The 18,380-nt window shown below is 38.7% G+C and overlaps 1 protein-coding gene across 9 annotated transcripts in view; it reads right to left on the bottom strand.

Annotated features, from left to right (window-relative positions):
* Positions 1 to 228: 228 nt before the first annotated feature.
* cep290 (centrosomal protein 290) overlaps positions 229 to 18,380 on the bottom strand; it is a 38,302-nt gene continuing 20,150 nt past the window's right edge. For 5 of the 9 annotated variants that reach the window (XM_063479111.1, XM_063479112.1, XM_063479113.1 and 2 more), the window contains 22 exons: positions 18,057 to 18,164; positions 17,561 to 17,695; positions 17,186 to 17,455; positions 16,782 to 16,889; positions 16,283 to 16,482; positions 12,656 to 12,869; positions 12,063 to 12,200; positions 8,749 to 8,970; positions 8,153 to 8,275; positions 7,502 to 7,644; positions 7,181 to 7,336; positions 6,389 to 6,512; positions 5,133 to 5,906; positions 4,756 to 4,890; positions 4,177 to 4,263; positions 3,853 to 4,017; positions 3,628 to 3,750; positions 3,309 to 3,478; positions 2,844 to 2,985; positions 1,036 to 1,109; positions 835 to 929; positions 229 to 671 (listed from right to left, as the gene is read on the bottom strand). In XM_063479111.1, coding sequence (XP_063335181.1) covers positions 427 to 671; positions 835 to 929; positions 1,036 to 1,109; positions 2,844 to 2,985; positions 3,309 to 3,478; positions 3,628 to 3,750; positions 3,853 to 4,017; positions 4,177 to 4,263; positions 4,756 to 4,890; positions 5,133 to 5,906; positions 6,389 to 6,512; positions 7,181 to 7,336; positions 7,502 to 7,644; positions 8,153 to 8,275; positions 8,749 to 8,970; positions 12,063 to 12,200; positions 12,656 to 12,869; positions 16,283 to 16,482; positions 16,782 to 16,889; positions 17,186 to 17,455; positions 17,561 to 17,695; positions 18,057 to 18,164 — 3,951 coding nt within the window. In that variant the 3' untranslated portion in view covers positions 229 to 426. Of the gene's footprint in view, positions 672 to 785; positions 930 to 1,035; positions 1,110 to 2,843; positions 2,986 to 3,308; positions 3,479 to 3,627; positions 3,751 to 3,852; positions 4,018 to 4,176; positions 4,264 to 4,755; positions 4,891 to 5,132; positions 5,907 to 6,388; positions 6,513 to 7,180; positions 7,337 to 7,501; positions 7,645 to 8,152; positions 8,276 to 8,748; positions 8,971 to 12,062; positions 12,201 to 12,655; positions 12,870 to 16,282; positions 16,483 to 16,781; positions 16,890 to 17,185; positions 17,456 to 17,560; positions 17,696 to 18,056; positions 18,165 to 18,380 lie in introns of all 9 variants that reach the window. The other 4 variants (XM_063479118.1, XM_063479119.1, XM_063479115.1 and 1 more) reach the window with 3 other exon arrangements.

Below are 18,380 nucleotides of genomic sequence, written 5' to 3'. Positions count from 1 at the left end.
TACTGGTAAATCGGTTTTAAATAAAATGTCCTTAAAAGGAAAACATTTGGCGTATTTTAATACCACATATATGTTATTGAAAGCATGGTGCATATTTTAGCGCAAACATGTCTTAATAGCCAGGGTTCTCTTTAAAAATGACCAATTTATATATACTGTATCCCAAAACTCATCTGTTGCTAAGTGAAGAATGAATGAATAAATATTAACATTTTATTCAACAAATTTTTATTTGACAGAATACAAAAGTGACTTACAGTACACAGAAAAAAACTTTCATGTTACGTACAAATTTACATTCTCACAACAATAAGTTAGTATTCACATTAACACAAAAATATTGTGTCATTTCATTGTTAAAAGGAAACTCCTTCCTCAAAATTTCCAAGGAATGTGACTGTAAAAGCATGACTTACATACCACACATTAAGTGATAGACACACTGGGCACTTCTGCCTTTACCCCAAATTGTTGACACACTTTTTTCAGCTGCTCCTCCAACAGAACATTCTTCTTCACCTCTAAGTTGTAGTTATATTTCAGGTCTTCGATTTCATCAAAAAATGCTGGGTCAAAGTTCTCCAGTTCTTTTTTCAGCTTCGTGACCTCAGCTTGAAGTTTGTTTTTTTCAGTTTCAGCTGCCTGCAGAAGTTTTTTGAGTTTCCCATAATCTATGGACACAAGAAGAGAAACCATCATGATTCTTCCTTAGACAGTACTGTACCTCATACCTATCAAGGTGTTTGTTAAGACGGCACATATAAAAAAATAAAATAAATCCCAACCTCCCTCAGATTCACGCTGACAAAACGATAGTGTAGCTGGAAGACTCGCCTAGTTTAGATGTCGTCTCGCCGTATCGCTCACTGTATTCTTGCATCCTTCGTTTCATTTCTTCATTCTCTTTTTCCAGCTGAGTGCTGGCCAGTCTTCACGTAAATGACATGTAGAGTTTAGTCAAAAGCAAAATGTAAAGTTGAATGTTTCAGACAAAGAAAGAAAAAAAAAATCATTTTCATGCGAAGTTTAACGTACCGGATTTCCTGGAAGGCCTTGCTGCTTCCTGCATCACCTTTTCCAGCAGCAGGAAAGGTTTTTAACACGTCAGCCTAAGAATGACAAACTAATAGTATCAATCAAATACAGCACCTAAAAAGACAAAACTTTTTGTCACAGACATAACCGTGTTACATCATAGATTTTGTCATCTCTTTTTTCCAGAGAAAAAAGAACGATAACTAATAAAAACTAAAGCTTCTCTTGAAAACACGACTAAATGTCCACAGAAAATGTCAACTCATTTTGCATTTGATGTCAAGGAAAATAAGATGCGTTATAAACTGTGGAGCAACTCTAAAAACACAAACTTTTACACTTTATATTTTATTCCACTGAATCAACTTTAGATTTCGTGTACTATAATCTTATGACATGAAGTCAAATAAAACTAAAAGAATTTATTAAAACTAAATGATGCTTTTGTCAAAATATGACTAAAACTTCAAAAAAAAAAAAAATTGCTGTCAAAATTAACTTAACCCTCTACTGCATAGCGTTGCCCTGAGGCAACAAACCACATTTTCATCCTTTACACTGGCCCTTCAAAAATAGTTGTTTTTTTTTCAAATAATGCTACCAGGCACATCTCTTTCCAATAAAATGATGAGTTGAAGGTGGTGTGACCTTCATTTGGGGGGGGGGGGGACGACCCCTTTCTGCAAGGTGCACTACATGAGAGACATCTCATTAGGAGGCAAGATAAAGATCACTAATTTACATGTTTATAGTGAAATAAATGTATATTAAAAAATACTTGTATGTGCATGAATATGTTAAGAAGCATATTTGATTGTTTGTTCTACTTTTTAAAATTTATTTATACAGTAAAACTGTTAATTTTCATTCGTTGCCTCAAGGCAACACTGCGCAATTAGCCCAATTTTTTTCAGGCAATATAATGCATTTGCATATGTGTGTGTTTGTGTCCATTTGTGTGCATTTATATGATCATAGTCAATGTTTTTTACTTTACAATCTACTCATAATTACAGGACATGGATGTAAATACCTTTTATGGAAGGAAACCAAGGGAATGTGCACTTTCTGTCCTCAGAAAGTGAGGACAGTGAGCTTTCAGGGAGTGACAGTGAAGTAGAGGAGTGGATCCCTGAATCAGGTTTGAGGGACACTTAGGAGCTCAGGGGTCAGGGGTCTCGCCTACTTTATGGGGACAAATTGCAAGGTAAATCATTAAATTTTAGGGTGAAGGCTTGAGTCAGGGTTAGGTTCAGGCAGGGACTTGTGATGGGTAGGGTCAGGATAAGTCTCCAGGAAATGAATGTAAGTTAATGTAATGTCGCCAAAAGTGATGGAAACACAACGTGTGTGTGTGTGTGTACGCGCGCGCGTGCATGGGGTTAGGGTCAAATGTTGGATGTATTTTGGTGTTTTATTGTTCTGTGAAATGTTTACATTGTTTATTTGTTGTTTATTTATTTGTTCATCCTTGTTGTACTAATGCAACTTATTATAGAATAACTTGGCGTTTTACTACCCTTGTCACACAGTGTTGCCTTGAAGCAACAAACCAATATCTGTCTATGATTGATATATTATTAGGGACCCTAAAGCTCCCCCAAAATAGGGAGAAATATTTTTTTCCCCAAAAATTTAAAGTCATGTAGTAGAGGGATAAGATGCTGGATTAAAAACAGCCTGGGTAATAACAAGAAGTTTGAAAAATGGACATTTTTGGTCAGTATCTGCTTACCAAAGATTGTCATGACTTCTAGATTCAGCACTCTATCTTAAATAACAGCAACACATTTGAAAGTTTTTTCCACCTGATCCTCGAGTTGTTGTATTGTTATCTGAGCTCTCTCCTCCCGCTCTGTCATCTCTTTCAGCTGTTGTTTGAGTTCAGACAGTCGGATGTTCTTTTGGGAGAGTTCCTTCTCCAGCTCCTTCATCTTGTTCTCAAACATCCTGCACAAATAGAAGTCAAATGACCATCAGATCTCAAATTGTGTCCAAAGTAAATAAACATGCTGTTTGTTAATATTGTCTTATTAAAGCTTGAGCATGAGACTGATGTAAATGAACAGCCTTTATTACCAAAGAGTTTGCATAATGCTGACTAAGCCTGTTAATGACAGTCTATTTCGCAGCATACCAGAGTTTGAATTCCATGGGCATGATAATGATTGTGCATTTAAGTCACACGCTGCTGATTTAACCTGCTGCACAACCCTAAAGCTTACAAATTACTTTTAAGTGTCCTTTTCTGGGAGACTACTGGTTTTGCTGACCTGGTTACCACAGATGACTTCATGGTCTTAGTGTCCACTCCCTCTGTAATGGGCCTGGACAGAGCTTCCCTCAGTCTTTGCTTGGTGTCTTCCAGCTCTGCCTCAAGCTTCTCATTTGTCACTTCTAGAGTCATCTTGGTCACTCTCAGCCTCTCTGCAGCCTCCATTTCCTTTTACAGTGACACACATTTTCAAGCATTGCCAAGAGACAAAAACAAGCATTTAGACTTTTTTGATTGTTTTTTTTTTTGGAATAATTAATTCTGCCCCGACCCAATTTCATTAAAACTAACTTATAATAAGTCATAAAAGAAGTCACCCTTTTAATCTCCTTTCGAAGACGTTCATTTTCAATCACTATTTTCTCCAGTCCTTTGGTTTTGGATTCAAGTTTGGAATTCAGCTCAGTTTCAGCCTCACGCTTCAGTGTTTCAAAGTCGGCCTGGAAAACAGCGCTTACTGTAAGCTGCAGTCACAGAACAGAGATAATAAACCTTCCCAAAATAACGTTTGTGATGTGTAAGGCGAGACAGGCGTTGGCAACCTTTAGCTTAATATTTTCTTTCTCCAGGGCAGTGACTTGGTCTTGATTCACAGTGGCGCTGGATTTCTTCAGTGCTTCATTTTCCCGCTGCACCCTCTCCACCACCTTCTTCATCAATCCAATCGTCTTCTCGAGCTCGGGCACTGTTTTACCACTGTGACCACCCTGATGAGGATCACAGAACAAATCATGTATTAGATCAGAACTAGTTCATTTTTTTGTTAGCTGTGTTTCAAGGTGATTCTGTTTTAATTCCTATGTACAGATTTATTTTCAGTTGTTTTAAAGATCGTGTAGGCAAAGAAAAAAAAAAAAAAAACGTACTCCACGTATATGAGCCAGCTTTCTTTCTGCCTCTGTCTTTTCCTTTTTCAGTGCGTTGCATATCTCCTTAAGGTCCGCAACTTGATTCTGTAGGGAGGAAAAAAACAAAATACCTTTGGCAAAAAACCCCAAAAAACTACTTCCAGTGTTTCCAAATCAAAGTATTAATTCAATAGATTTGCTCCATTCTTTTAAACCTCTTAATGTGGTGCTGAAAGAAAAACAAAATGATGCTACAGATGAAGTCACTTTTTATTAAAGCAAACTTTCATACTTTTTTATGTATTTTTGTAAATGGTCTATTATTAAAGCATTAAAGCAATTAAGGCAAATGCGTTTAATGAAGAGGTAAACTCTCCAGATGCCATCAATAGTCTTCTTTATATTTTAAAATTATAGTTCTCACACAGGAAATGTTTCCAGTCAGAGCTTTCTGCCAAACTGGCTCTCCCAGATCTGCAGCTTGTAACATTTATTAAAAAAAATATATATATATTATGGATGTATGTATGTTTTCATATATCCATAGCGCTCGTGTTGAACTGATCAGCTACCTCAGTCTAATTGGGTAATGTCTACCTTGAGCCTCGGCAGGTCTTTGTTGGTCTGCTCCAGCTGAAAGCGCAGCTCCAGGTTCTCAGAGGCCAGCTTGAGGTTTTCTTTTTGGAGGTCCTGCTCTCTCTCTGATGGAGTATTGGTGCCTCGTCCTGAAGTCTAGAGGACAGCAAGGGCACAGTGAGCCAGGTGGAAATAAAGGTTATCAAATTAAACTGAAACAAAATATTGCAAAGGGAGTGCAGAAACCACTGGGAACATCGAGTTCATCATCGATGGTGTGAGGGAAAGAAACAACTGCACACTAAAAAGCAAGTCATGGCCTAATTTTTGCTCTTCCATGTCTAATGCTATCACAGCACTACCAATCCAGCAGGGTGACTACAGAAGCCTTCAGATACCTTTCGACAGCTCACAGATTTGCCTTCACGTTTTTGTACTTCATGATCCATCTTGTTCCTGATGAAGTGTTTGGTATGAATAGAGCTGGGGTCCTCATCTTCATGTAATGGATTTTCCACACTTGCATTCTTTGTTGTGTCATCTTTCTGTGTTACCCATTCGTCCACCTGCTGTGACTTCTCTGATGCGATTCCCACATCATAATCATTATCATCTGTATTTTGATCGTCTTGGTCGCCAACAGCCTCTTTATTTGGCGCTTCACTCATTTCATCATCTGTAACTGCCTCTGCTGGAGGGGGTGATATAACCGATCCTGGTCTTCCTGACAGTTCATCAGGCTCACTTGCCTTTGTGGCCTGTTCTTCTTCCTTGTCTTCAGGTGTATGAACTTTAGAGCCACAATGAATTTCTTCTGTGCCTTCTAAAATGTCACCTTCGCTTTGTTTCTCATCATCTTCAGCATTATCAGTCCTAAGATCTACTTCTCTGGTCACATCTGGTTCGAGATCGCCTGGAGCTTCAGAGCTTGGTTGCGCTTGTTTAGTGTGAACATCATCTGCTTCTGCACAGCTGGTCTGGGTTTCTCTGTTCACCCAAGTCTGCTTTGGCTCCCTCTGTTGGTCAAAAGTATCTTCAGCAGTTTCAGTGCTAAGAAGGCTTCTGCAGGATTCGACAGGACAGGAACCTACATGCCCTTCACATGACCCATTGTCCACATCAAAAGTAGCAGAACGAATCTCTCTTAGAGTCTGAGAAGAGATGCTTTTTCCCTTCGTGGACAAACACAGTTAAATGAAAGACGTGTACTGAGAAAACTGGACGTAAAAAAAGGGTGAATGCAGAAATGAAATTAATTTTAACAAAACCCCCCTTTCATTATGTTATTTTTGAAAAGTAACAGGCAAACCTCGGCTTCTGCTTAAGGTCCATACTCATATATAAGAGTAAAAAATATTTGTGTCTTCCAATTAGAGCTGCCAATGACAATAACATATAAACAGATGTTTACTTGTACACAGATGCCCTTATGAAGAGCAACCAAAGAAATTAATTGACAAAATAATGGCCTTAACATTAAATCCCATGTTCTGTGTGGCCAACAAACTCAAAGTTAAGAATAATGAATTTAAAATGACATAAAATGAGTAAAACCAGCAAATTTCCATATTTCAAAGTTGGAAGCTGCCCTTTCGCTTGATGAAATTCTTACATGTATCTTATTTGTTGATCTCAGAGTCAAATAAATACTTACAGAAGGTCTTGATGGAGATTCTTTGATAACCTGGCTCTCTAAGGAACGGAGTCTCTCCTCCAGGAAGCGGTTTCTCAGCATCATATCCTCAATGGCACCGTCACGCAGTAAAGCCTGTTGCTGTCTGTACATTGAGTAAGAAAACAAAAGCCTTGGTTTGGACTATGTAAAGCTGCTCTATCGACAGAATCTACAATTACCAACAGTTTACAAGCACTGAAACGTATAGTGGCAAAGGCAAAAGCAAGGACGTCAGTGCTCGAGTGGCATCATCTTTATGTATCCATGCACACATTAACTTGATTTAGGTTTGCCGTATTAATCCTGGATATTTCTTAATTAAAAGAGTGTATTTGTGGTTAACTTTACGACATCCAGCTGCATAGTTTTGAGACCTGAATATGATTACTGTAAGCATGTTTTTTCATTACTAATGCACTGGTATTTTGATCAATATTTACAGTGTATGTTTGTAATTAGTTTTTATTATATTATTATGTTTATTACTGCGTATTTATTACCAAAACAATTCATTCTGAGTTTTTATTCTCCAATTAGTTAATGTTTACTGCCTCTTTTGTGTATATGTGATTTAACGGCACACTACAGATAATATTGAATTTTGTGTTTGTGATTCAGATTCTTTTATTGTTTCGTAAAGTTATCATGTTCCAAGAACGGCCTCCTCTCCATCAAGAAGAGAAAGAGACGAATACGAAGCCTAGAAAACTATAAACATGCCCGCCTAAATGCAATCTACACGTTAGGACATTTGAACAGCCTGACAGATACTTTATAGTGAGAATCTCTGTCTCCAGGTCTGAATTCTTCTTCTTCAGCTCCTCCATCTCCTTCTCCATTTCAGTGGATCGCACCCCCACCACCTGATCAGCAGTGACCCCTCGAGCCTTCAGCTTTTTCTGCAGTGCACTCTTCTCTTGTTCTAGCCTATTAACGCAAAAAGACACAAGAAGCAAATAAAACGAATTAAGTGACAGTTGCACTGACACATTAACGTCTTCTACATCCACACAAGTGCCTCTGGGTTTTAGACAGAAAACACGAAGAGAAGTAAGTCAGCAAAGCCTGTTTGTGTGTGATGTCCAAACTAACCTGGCATAGAGGTCTTTAAGAGTGCTGAGCTGTTTTGAGAGGGATTCATTCTCTCGTTCCTTCTCCTTCAGTGAATTTTTGACCTTCTCCATCTTGGCCTGCCATTTCTTGCCCTCCTCCCATCGCACAATTTCTTCTTTAGTCTGTCCAACATGCATTAAATCACTACATGTACACCATATTAATATTAATAATATATTAAAAGGCTGCAGAAAACAAGAGTCCTTTTCAGTCGTGTCCCAAAAGGCCATCGGGGAGCCACTGAGATTAAACACATTAGCAAGGGAAGGTTTTCAAATGACAAACGGCAACTTTGGGCAGCAGATTTGGTCAAAGTCACTGATGTTCCTTCAGAGATCAGTGCAACCCTTATAAACAAATGCTTTCTTCCAAATATCTTGTTCTGCTTATTGATAAAATAACAGGGCTGGTTGCAAACTGATGTTATTTTGCACTAAAAAAAGAAAGAAAAAACACCAACGACTATACTGACTCAGTTTCAAGTGACTCTCCTCTAATATGTGCCTCTTTTTCAGGATGTGCATAGCCAGGAAAAGAGCAAAATATCGCTGTACTATTTGGCCCCGGTCACTGCACCACCTTGAAAACAGGGCCCAAAATATTTGATGCCGACTGAATTGATGTTCATACCTTTCCGTGATCGTCTTTGACATGTTTTATTTCAGCTCTTTTCTCCAAGTCAGACTCCAGTCTCCAGATCTTCTTCTGCAGATTCTCAATAGTTGGTCGCTTTCCATCTGCTTCTCGTTGGCTCTAATAACAAACACGAAAGCACCTTTTCTCAGATGGGTACATAAATGGAGCTGGAAAATTTTCTGTTTAGGTTAGGGTCACAGTGGGGAGTTTTGGTTAATATAAATTATAGCCCAAGTCCTGAGATAAACCTGAAGCTTAACTTACAAAAAAATAACTCCTACATGATACTGATCCACAAGAATATCTAAAGAATTAAATCAGTTCTGACATACGAGCTTTGTGACATGTGAGATTCCATTCTTGATGAATGCTTCAGTTTTTGCCACAGATAAGCACGACAGGGTTTGGATGTCTCTCATCTCGTGTTTTATCACCTGCAAGGTCTGAATATGACGCCTAAACGAAAGCATGTGGTCGCACGTCAGCATGAGGTTTCAATGTAACACATAGCTTAGATTCTAACAACAACAAGTAGCGGCTCAAAGCAACCTGATGTGGTTTGTGATTTTGCACTTTCTGGAGGCACTAACTTGAAGAGCACTGGTGAGCCTTTTGATTTGCTGCTTGAGTTCCTCGATTTCTTGTTCTTGCGCCTCCTTCTCAGCTTGCAGACGTCTTTGGGTTTTCTGAGCTTTCTGGATGTCTTGGTTCAGCCTGTCCACTTCCTCTTTCAAGGAGCTCTCACGGCCTCTGGCTGATTTGGCAGACTCCTTTGCCGCTTGAAGTTCTTCACTGAGTTCTTGCATTCGCACCTTTGGGAAAAGAAAAAGAAATTGTAAATCTTTTCCGATTCAAAAAAGTCTGATATTATTTCATGATGAGAAATGGCAAGCATAAAACACGTGATAGTAATCCATTTTCTGTGTGGCCAAAATCAGTATTTTCTTTTGTTCTATAGAGCAACATTTTGCCTCAAATCAATTAAAACACATAAAGGTTTCACAGTGTTGTGTTGGGTGAAGTTTACTTTAATACCACAAATACTGTGTCAATCACACACAATGTTCTTTAAGTGCTAATAACTACCAGTATGGAAAACCGGCTGCATTTGCATAAACAAATACGATTATGAATAGCAGCACTGCAACATGTTTAGATCATCTAAATTTATGTGCTATAAAAACTTTGCACTGTATTCATTTCTTTCATACCATGGCACACAGACTAAATGCCTGTAATTTCTTTTCCCCTTAATCAGTTGAACTAAATCATGATAACTTTTTTCTATCTATCACCTTTATAAATCACACCGAGCATCCCATGAGGATGTTAATGGTAATTAATGATGGGAGGAAGGGTTGGTTGAGGCTAGCCAGATGTCAAACATGCTGTTTAATGATAAAAAATGCAATTAAATCAGAATGCAATGATTTTGAGATCATCTACAAATCTATACCATTTAAAAATACAACCAGGACCAAATATTAAATATGAAATTGACAGGTTTTTCTTTTTAGACCAACATGTTTAAAAAAGGTTGGAGCACTGTCTGGTATCTGGTTATTGTAGTTCTGAAAGCAAATTGTTTTCCCATATTTGCTTGATAATGTTTCATACAATACTAAATGTTGTTGATGGGTTACAGGTCTGGGAAGTAAAGACCAGAAAGAGATGCTGTTGTAATACACGCAGAATCTGGTTTGGCTTTGTTTTGACAAAGTTTTTCTAAAAAGGCCAGAATACTTGGCATCCAATTATTTCCAGAATCCATTTGATTGGTCAGGGTACAGGACAGTTTCCTCTCTTCCCCAGTCCATCTTCAATGAGCTCAGGCTCAGAGAAGGTGAAGGCAGTCTAGGATGTTGTTTATATACACTATTAAAAATTATTTGCTTGTCTGTTTGCTTGTACACATGAACTTGAGTGGCATCTCATTCTTGATCCATAGAGTTTAATATGATGCCCTCCCACACAATGCAGTTATAACAGCTTCGACTCTTCTAGGAAGGCTTTCCACAAAGTTTAGGAGTGTTTTTATGAGAATTTTTGACCTTTCTTCCAGAAATGCATTTCTGATGTTGGACGAGAAGGACTGGCTCACAGTCTCCACTCTAATTAATCCCAAAGATGTTCTGTCAGGTTGAGGTCAAGACTATGTGCAGGACAGTCAAGTTCTTCCACACCAAACTCACTCATTCATGTCTTTATGGACCTTGTTTTGTGCCCTGTGCAGTCATGTTAGAACAGAAAGGGACTGTTCCCAGACTGTTCCCACAAAATTGGGTGCATGAAATTGTCCAAAATGTTTTGCTGAAGTATTAAGAGTTCCTTTCACTGGAACAAAGGGGCTGATCCCAACGTCTGAAAAACAACCCCACACCACAAATCCACACTTGTCCATCAGATTGCCAGAAGGAGAAATGTGATTTATCAGTCCAGATAACACGTCTCCACTGCTCTAGAGTCCAGTGGCAGCAAGCGTTACATCACTGCATCTGATGCTTTACACATTGTGCTCACTGAGGTAAGGCTTGGATTCAGCTGCTCAGCCATGGAAACAAATTCCATGAAGGTGCATGCTGTTCTTTGCTAATCTGAAGGCCACAAGTTTGCATGCCTAGATGCTTGATGTTATACACCTGTGGCTGTGAAAGTGACTGGAACACCTAAATTCAATGATCTGGATGGGTGAGCGAATACTTTTGGTAATATAGTATATCTTTCTTTGCATAGTATTGCTTTGAGGATGCAGGAACAAACTTTGATCATTAACACTGTTTTTCAAAAGTGTTCATGAGCCCATGCTGTGATTACTTCCATCTAGGAGGTTATATTTTTGGTAGTATTGTTATGGTAGCATGTTATTCTGTTTGTTGGTAAACACAATGGCTATGTAGGGTTGTAGAATGGGGTAATGTTAACAATCCATTAAAATTTGCCTTACATCCACCAAAGTGTTCAAGGTCCACTTAATGATTTATTGGTCAAATATTGACAAAAAAGCCTTATAACATAAAAAGCTGTGAATCTTACAAATGTTGTGTGTATTGTCAACACATAAAAGCATCATATAAATATTTAAAATATGGCACATTTGATCTTCCATTTTTTGCATTGACAACATAAAGGCATATAAGAATGATATATGGAGATTCTAAATAATCAAAGTAAACCTCTGTCATGCTGCCCTGTCTGATCTATACTACACTACAAACTTACTTTTAAAAATTATTCCCTCAAAAGTAAATTCTGCCCAGAGAGTGAGCTGTCTTGGCAGAGGTTTGCATTCTCTAATTGTTTCTTGTTTCCACCTGAGAGGCCAGAAGGTTGCAGAAACTCTTTTAATAACCAGTTTCTTAAGATTTCTCCAGATTCTCAAACTTTTCTAATATTATTTACCATGCTTGACAAAAAATCTTTCCATTTTTACTTCTGAAACACAGCCTCAAACAACATCTCCAGAAAGCTCATTTCATTGTTTGTTTTACCATCTGTTGTGGCCAATTTAACTTCTTCCTTTTGTAACTTTCTGGACTCATATTCAAAGTGAGCATTTAATTTTCTAGGAACAATAAAAAAGTCTTAGTAGTACTTGATTTATGGTCTTTGTACTATTTTCATTTTAATATGGTGTTGAAATAAATTACATATCCCTGCATTCTGGGTTTTTTTTTTCACTTTTAAACAGCGTACCAACTCTTCTCAGAACAACATTGTAAAACATTACAAACTAGAAGCAGGTTTTTGGCAAGTATAGAACCAACAGTAAATCATATTTTGTGGTGTTGAATAACTAGCTCAACAGCTGATGAAATACAACATATACACACACATGGACACCCCACACACAAAACAGAAAACAAACCAAAAAAACAATTACATTCTGATGACTGTGGGCTCTTACCTTAAGGTCTTTGGTTTGTCTGTCAATCAGCATCTGGACATTCAGACTTTCCTCTTTCTGTGCAGCACTTGCTATAACTTGCTGTTCTGCAGCAGACGTCATCTCCGCACGCAGGTTCAACAGAACCTTACTGAGAGCCTTTAAAGCATACACAATATATCATCCATTAACAGATTATTTGCCCTCTACCATACACATCATTTTGGTAAGCAACCTGCAAAACTGACACAAACAAAAACATCTGACTTTACAATGTGTGTGGTGTAATTATAAATGTATCGTTTAAAAGACTTTCTGCAGCCGTAATAAAGCTGTAACAGATATCCAAATCATTTAGTCACAAAAACATTATGCTGGGTGAACTCTAAATATTCAGGTGAGGCTTCCACTCCATCACACCGCCAGCGCAGAGAGAAGACAGTCAAGATTTATTTCACAAATTTGGAGTAGGCAGGAATTACGGTACGAAGGGAAAATACCAACTATGAGTGGAAAGCATTTTCTCAGTACGCTGAAACTAAACTGAGTGCCAACCACTTTACACGTGTGCACAACTTTCAAAGAAAAACTGGGGGGGAAAAAAAAACAACAACCTTTAGCTGTTTCTCTTTCTGGGTGAGCTGTGCCTTCTGTTGCTCCATTAGATTTTTCATGGTGTTACTGGGGGAGCGGACATTAGCCTCCTTCTGGGCCTCCAGTTCAGCTCGAAGATCATTCATCTCCTTCTCCATCTGGCCCATCTGGCTCCTCTGATCCTCATTCTCCGCAGTCAGAGCTTTCACCTGGCTGACATGGTATTCCTCCAACCTGCAACAAATCCCCCATATCAGTTTTAAGACAAGAAATCTGTTAGCTTTGGATACTTTTGGGATTACTTTGCCTCAGTTTGAGAATAACGACTTAAAAAAATGTGATCAACATGTGTCTGTGGCATTAAAGGGATTTAGTTATGAGTTTAAAAAAAAAATTGGACTATTGAAAGCAACATTTTTCCCCTCTGGGCAGTAGTTAGCATTGTTACTTCACAGCCAGAAAGTTAGAAAATTACTGGTTTGAACCGCAAGTGGGGCCTTTCTGGATGTTCTCCTGGTGACTGGTTTGGGTTTCCTCTGAGTAATCCAGCTTCCTTCCACACTTCAAACACATGCATGTTAGGTTAACTGGTGATTCTAAATTTCCCATGTATAAGAGACAGACAAAGTGCCCACGGTTACAGACTTTGTTGTTAAATGTGGCTTCTACTCTAAAGTACTTTAAGGTGGTCAGTAAAACTTGCCATCTTGATATGAAGTAACGCCAGTGATATAACTGTGTAGGCGTTAGTATTTTAGTCTGCAAGATCAGGACAATGGAGCTGTGGAATGACGCTTTGTAAACTAAGGAAAGAATCTGTCTGGCACTAATGCAGCTCTGATCCCAGGCTTATAATGATCTCAGCCATTGCATCAATTGTGTGAAAAGCAACATAGCAGCATATCAAGGGTTAACAGGGTCTAATGTCACTTCTAGGGCGTAGTCTCACACTTCATATCCTTAAACCTGAAAAAAATCTCTACTCTTTTAAATCTTCTAACTCAGTGACTTAAAATAATATTGAAATATCTAATGTTCATAACTCAGAGGTTGACACGAGCATAGATGTTCTTTTTAATTTCTACAGATAGCAAGTTGAATCGAACGTCACAAACTGGGTTGCAAATTAATCAGAAGGTCTGTTGTTCGATCCCTGGTTAATCCAGTGTGCATTTTCAAAGTGTCCTTGGGCAATATTCTGAATCCCAAAACAAAGCTTCTATTGGTATGTGAGTGTGATAAGGAAAATGTCATATGTCTACAATAAGAGCTGTATGAACATGTGAGCAAATGGCTAAAGCTTGTAGTGTTAAAGGCCTTTTGAGAACAAAAGTCTAGAAAAGTTGTATCTTTGTGTGGACACACCCATGGCTTAAATACTTCTAAAATATAACACGGTACTATTCAATACCACCACAGCCTCCAGATATTTGCATCATCACCTCACGAGTCTTAACTGCAGCTGCATTATTGAAGAGGCCCACGCAAGATTAAGGCTTATATCTGTTCACAACTGTGAGTTACTCATTTCACTAAAGCATATGACTGCTTTGAAGAATGCCGTAGTGATATCATTTACACAATAATTTGTGCATCTCACCACCTCTGTTTAAGAAATGTATTGTTAATGTGTGTCTGTGAAGGTTCTCAGTCAGTCAGGTCATCATAGTCTAAGGAGCTTGGAAAGAAAAGCGTCTGGCCTTCTTTAACTTAAAGAAGTACAGACGCTTTTTTTCCCAAGCCCCTTAGACTATCGTTGATGTATTTTTTGGCTTCCAATTCCACACAGCACATACACTCAGGAAACCTGCTCTTACTACTCTTTTGTTAGAAGTTCTTGTGTGGACAGCTGTCCTCTGTATTAATCTGACTCGATTTACCCAGAGGAGAGCAGTGTTTCAAACTACTTTATCATGTGCGTGCACGAGACACACTCAGCACGAGACATTTTTATTGTGTAAAAATGTGACTGAAAATCTAAAGCACTGCAGACACAACAGCTCACTATAAAAAGTAACTCAGTAACAGAATTAAGTTCTGCACTCTTTCATCAAAATACCAGCATTACTGAGGGGCAGAAACATGTGAGGCTCAGTTTTAAACAGGCAGAATGAGGACTCAATGTGTTACAAGACACTGGCATTGTCACTGCTTTGAGCCATCACTCTGATAGAGTGTAGACACATCTATCACAACCACATCAGACACAGTATAACATGTTTTTTTAACATTAAATTTGTTGCAATTTCCATTAAACTGTGTAGTGCAAATCAAATTTACATAATTAATTCAAGCACCCTCCTTCCAACATGTTGCTCTCTGAAAGAGAAACTCTTACAAATACATATGCACTAAGCCAGCCAAACCCTTTCAGTCACAACACTGATGCTGTCCTTCTTCAGTAAATTGAATGTTTTGGGTAAGTATGGGTACACTCGAGTGAATTCTGGCAATGCTCATTTTCTTGGCTAGTTATGAATGAATCCATTAAAATGAACCCATGTCCACAGCACTGGTGGTCACCCTTTTTGCTGCTTAAACAGCCCTGACCATTTTGGGGCATGGACTCCGCTAGAGCCCTGAAGGTGTGCTGTTGTATCTAGCACCGCGATGTTAGCAACAGATCATTTAAGTCCTATTAGGCCTCAATGGATCTGACTTGTTTGTCCAGCACATCCCACAGATGAGAACTGGGGAATTTAGAGGCCACGTCAACACCTCAAACTTGTTGTTGTGCTCCTTGTGAGCTACAGTAGCTGGTCTGTTGGACCACACGGGCCAGCCTTCACTCCCCACGTGCATCAGTGAACCTTAGCGTCCATGACCCTGTTGCTGGTTCACCGCTGTTCTTTTTTTGGACCTCTTCCTTTATAGATACAAAGCAAATACAAGACCACTGCAGTCCGGGAACACCCTACAAGTGCTGCAGTTTTACCCTGACCCAGTCGTCTAGCCATCACAACTCAAATCCTTATGCTTGCCAATTTTTCCTGCTTCTAACAGATCAACTTTACAGACAAAATGTTCACTTGCTCCCTAATATATATCACCCACTAAAAGGTGCCATGTAGAAGAATTAATCCGTGCTTGTAATGTTATGGCTGTATAGTGAAGCTAATGTAGAATTGTCTTACAACCGTTTCTTTGGAATGGCCACCAGCAAGTGGTTCTTCTGGCTGCAGAAAAAGTCTGATTGCACAGAAGTCTAAAACATCCTTCAACTTCCTGGATAAATGACTCCAGTAAACACTTTCCTGTTGCATTTATGGTCTTGATTGATAAATTTAAGCCATACTAAATACAGTAGGATATTTATTTTATAAATTATGTTTCTCATTAAAGTAATTAAGAAGGATAAAACAAGCTCTGCTTGTACAAGGTGCTATTATTTGAATGTGCAGTGAACCAAGATAATAAAAGCAAAAATGTACAGCTTGTGCCTTCACGTGGGACTTCCCTAACAAATGGGCAACCAATATGAGTAGCTACATCCATGAAGTACTTAAATATTTTCTTTACAGACTACATTAAGGAAACATTAAGCATTCCGATGCTGCTTTAATGTAACTTTTAGTGGCAAACACTGGGTTAAAAAACAGAAATAAACACACATTTAAAAAAAAAAAACAACTAAAAGTGATAATCACTTTGACGTCTCGCCAGCGTGTCTCTTAGCCTCTGTTTCCATGGTAGCTCTCAGTCGCTCCAGCTCAGCAGTGGTCACTTTCAGCTTCTCAGTGAGAGAGCAAAGTGAAAAGTCTTGCTCGGCCACTGTTTGCTCTAGCTCAGCCAGACGCTCCACGTGTTTGGAGGTTGGTACCCTTAAGGTGGGCTTTTTCATCAACTCCTGGACAGAGAGAGAGAATTAAACAGAAGCCTTATAAGCTCAAAGACTCTTAGAGATATGTTTTTCTCTGCTGGTCTTTCTTTATACAAATACATCCTTTGTTGATTATCTTTTGTTACGTTGGGAAAATTGGTGTGAAATACATCCAGTTATTTGTGGAAATACACTTCAAGAAATGAATCTGAATGCCTTATCTGGTCTGCAGTGGTCTAACGTTCTTGTGAGCCTTACATCAAAGATCAAAATCTACAAAAACAGAACAAAAAAGTTGTGAAACAAGGGCACGCTTTCACCAGTACCATCGCTGTCTGTCTGAAGCGATCCAGCGAGGTGTCCGTGTGCAAGTCCAGCTTCTCGTGCAACATCTTCATCTCCTCCTGATGTCTCTTTATCAGTTCCTCTTGGTCCTGGTATCAACACCATTGAGGACAATTAAACAAATAAATGGTTAAAAAAGAAAACATGTTTAAACTGTTGTGATGGTGCCTTAAATGAAGTAAATAACCGAAATACTTCATGTATAGAGTTAACCAGTGATATTTACCCTGTTTAAGATCTGCGATTTTAATTTTTTCACCTGTTGAAGATTCTATAACACTGCAATTAATCACTGATAAAATCTTAATGACTCGCTAATGATTCTCCTCAGCCCTCAGTGCTTAAAATCACTGCACAGCCAATATTTCATCTTATATCACTGTACCTGTCTAGCTTGAGCCAGCTGGTTCTGGTATTTCTTTATTATATCCTCTTTTTTGTCAAGTCGATCCTGCAGGTCTTTGATGGTCTGGTGAGCCAGCTTGAGGGCAGACTGTCTGTCTGACTGCCCCTCTTCATGTTTGGCAAGGTTGGCTAGCAGCCGTTCTCTGTCGGCAGCAGCTGGGAGCCGCAGACGCAGCTCGTTGATTACTTTATCCCTTGACACGATGTTCTGTTCTGCCTTCCATAGAGCTGCTTCCCTCTCTTTCAATTTCTGCATATGTACAAATGAACAAATTAAAACAATAATAAATAAAAACAATATTGCTATATACTTATAGGGACTGTTGAGTATGTGAACAGGGACAAAATACTGTGCCTTGTCCAAACTTCTGCACGTGGCCTGTGTCTCCAAAATGGTGCGGACATGCTCTCTGATTTTCCCCAAGGTAAACTCTAACTGACGAGCAAGAGGTAGACTTGGGTCTGGTAGCCATCCTTTACCTTCATCAAGCTTACAACAGACAAAAATAGAGTAATTACCTTTGCAATAGCATGTTAAAGAAACTAATTACATGTAAAATTGCACATTAAATAATCAAAAACCAAACCTGGACTGCCTCCTAGTAGATACACTTATGGTATCAATTCGAAAATCTTAGGTGACATCTTTCAAGTTATCATGTACACAAGATTTTAAGATAACTTGACCTCTCAACATGAGGTCAAGATCACCAATATTCATCTGAGACTTTAAGGAAACGCATGAACTTGTTCTATATCACTTTGCCTCATTCTCGCATGATGACAGCGTTGGATGTCCACCATGCCCGGTCCATCAGCCTTTTACAGTTATCAGTTAAACAATGGTTTACCTTTTCTGCATTGCTCAGCATTTCATCCTGATGCTTCTCATAATAGTCCAGCTGACGCTCCATCTCCACCTCTCGCTGATCCCATGCAAGCTGGCATTCTTCGTGAAGCTTCATACAGTAATGAGAAGATATTTCTGCATTACCCCGAAGCGCTTATGCACCTAAAACCTCATTAATAAGTTTCCTAAATATGTATTCAAAAAAATCTCCACTCATTGCAGTTTAATCAGGCCACAATCATCTCAATTTCTGTGTAACTCTCATGTCTATTTTTAATATAGTGATTGAGAAATGAGCAAATTTGGGAGTGTGTGTAAGAATTAA

The sequence above is a fragment of the Pelmatolapia mariae genome, linkage group LG7, assembly GCF_036321145.2.
Source record: "Pelmatolapia mariae isolate MD_Pm_ZW linkage group LG7, Pm_UMD_F_2, whole genome shotgun sequence".
Lineage (NCBI taxonomy): Eukaryota > Metazoa > Chordata > Actinopteri > Cichliformes > Cichlidae > Pelmatolapia > Pelmatolapia mariae.
The sequence above is the reverse complement of the archived record's forward strand: the minus strand, read 5'-3'. Positions and strand labels throughout refer to the sequence as shown.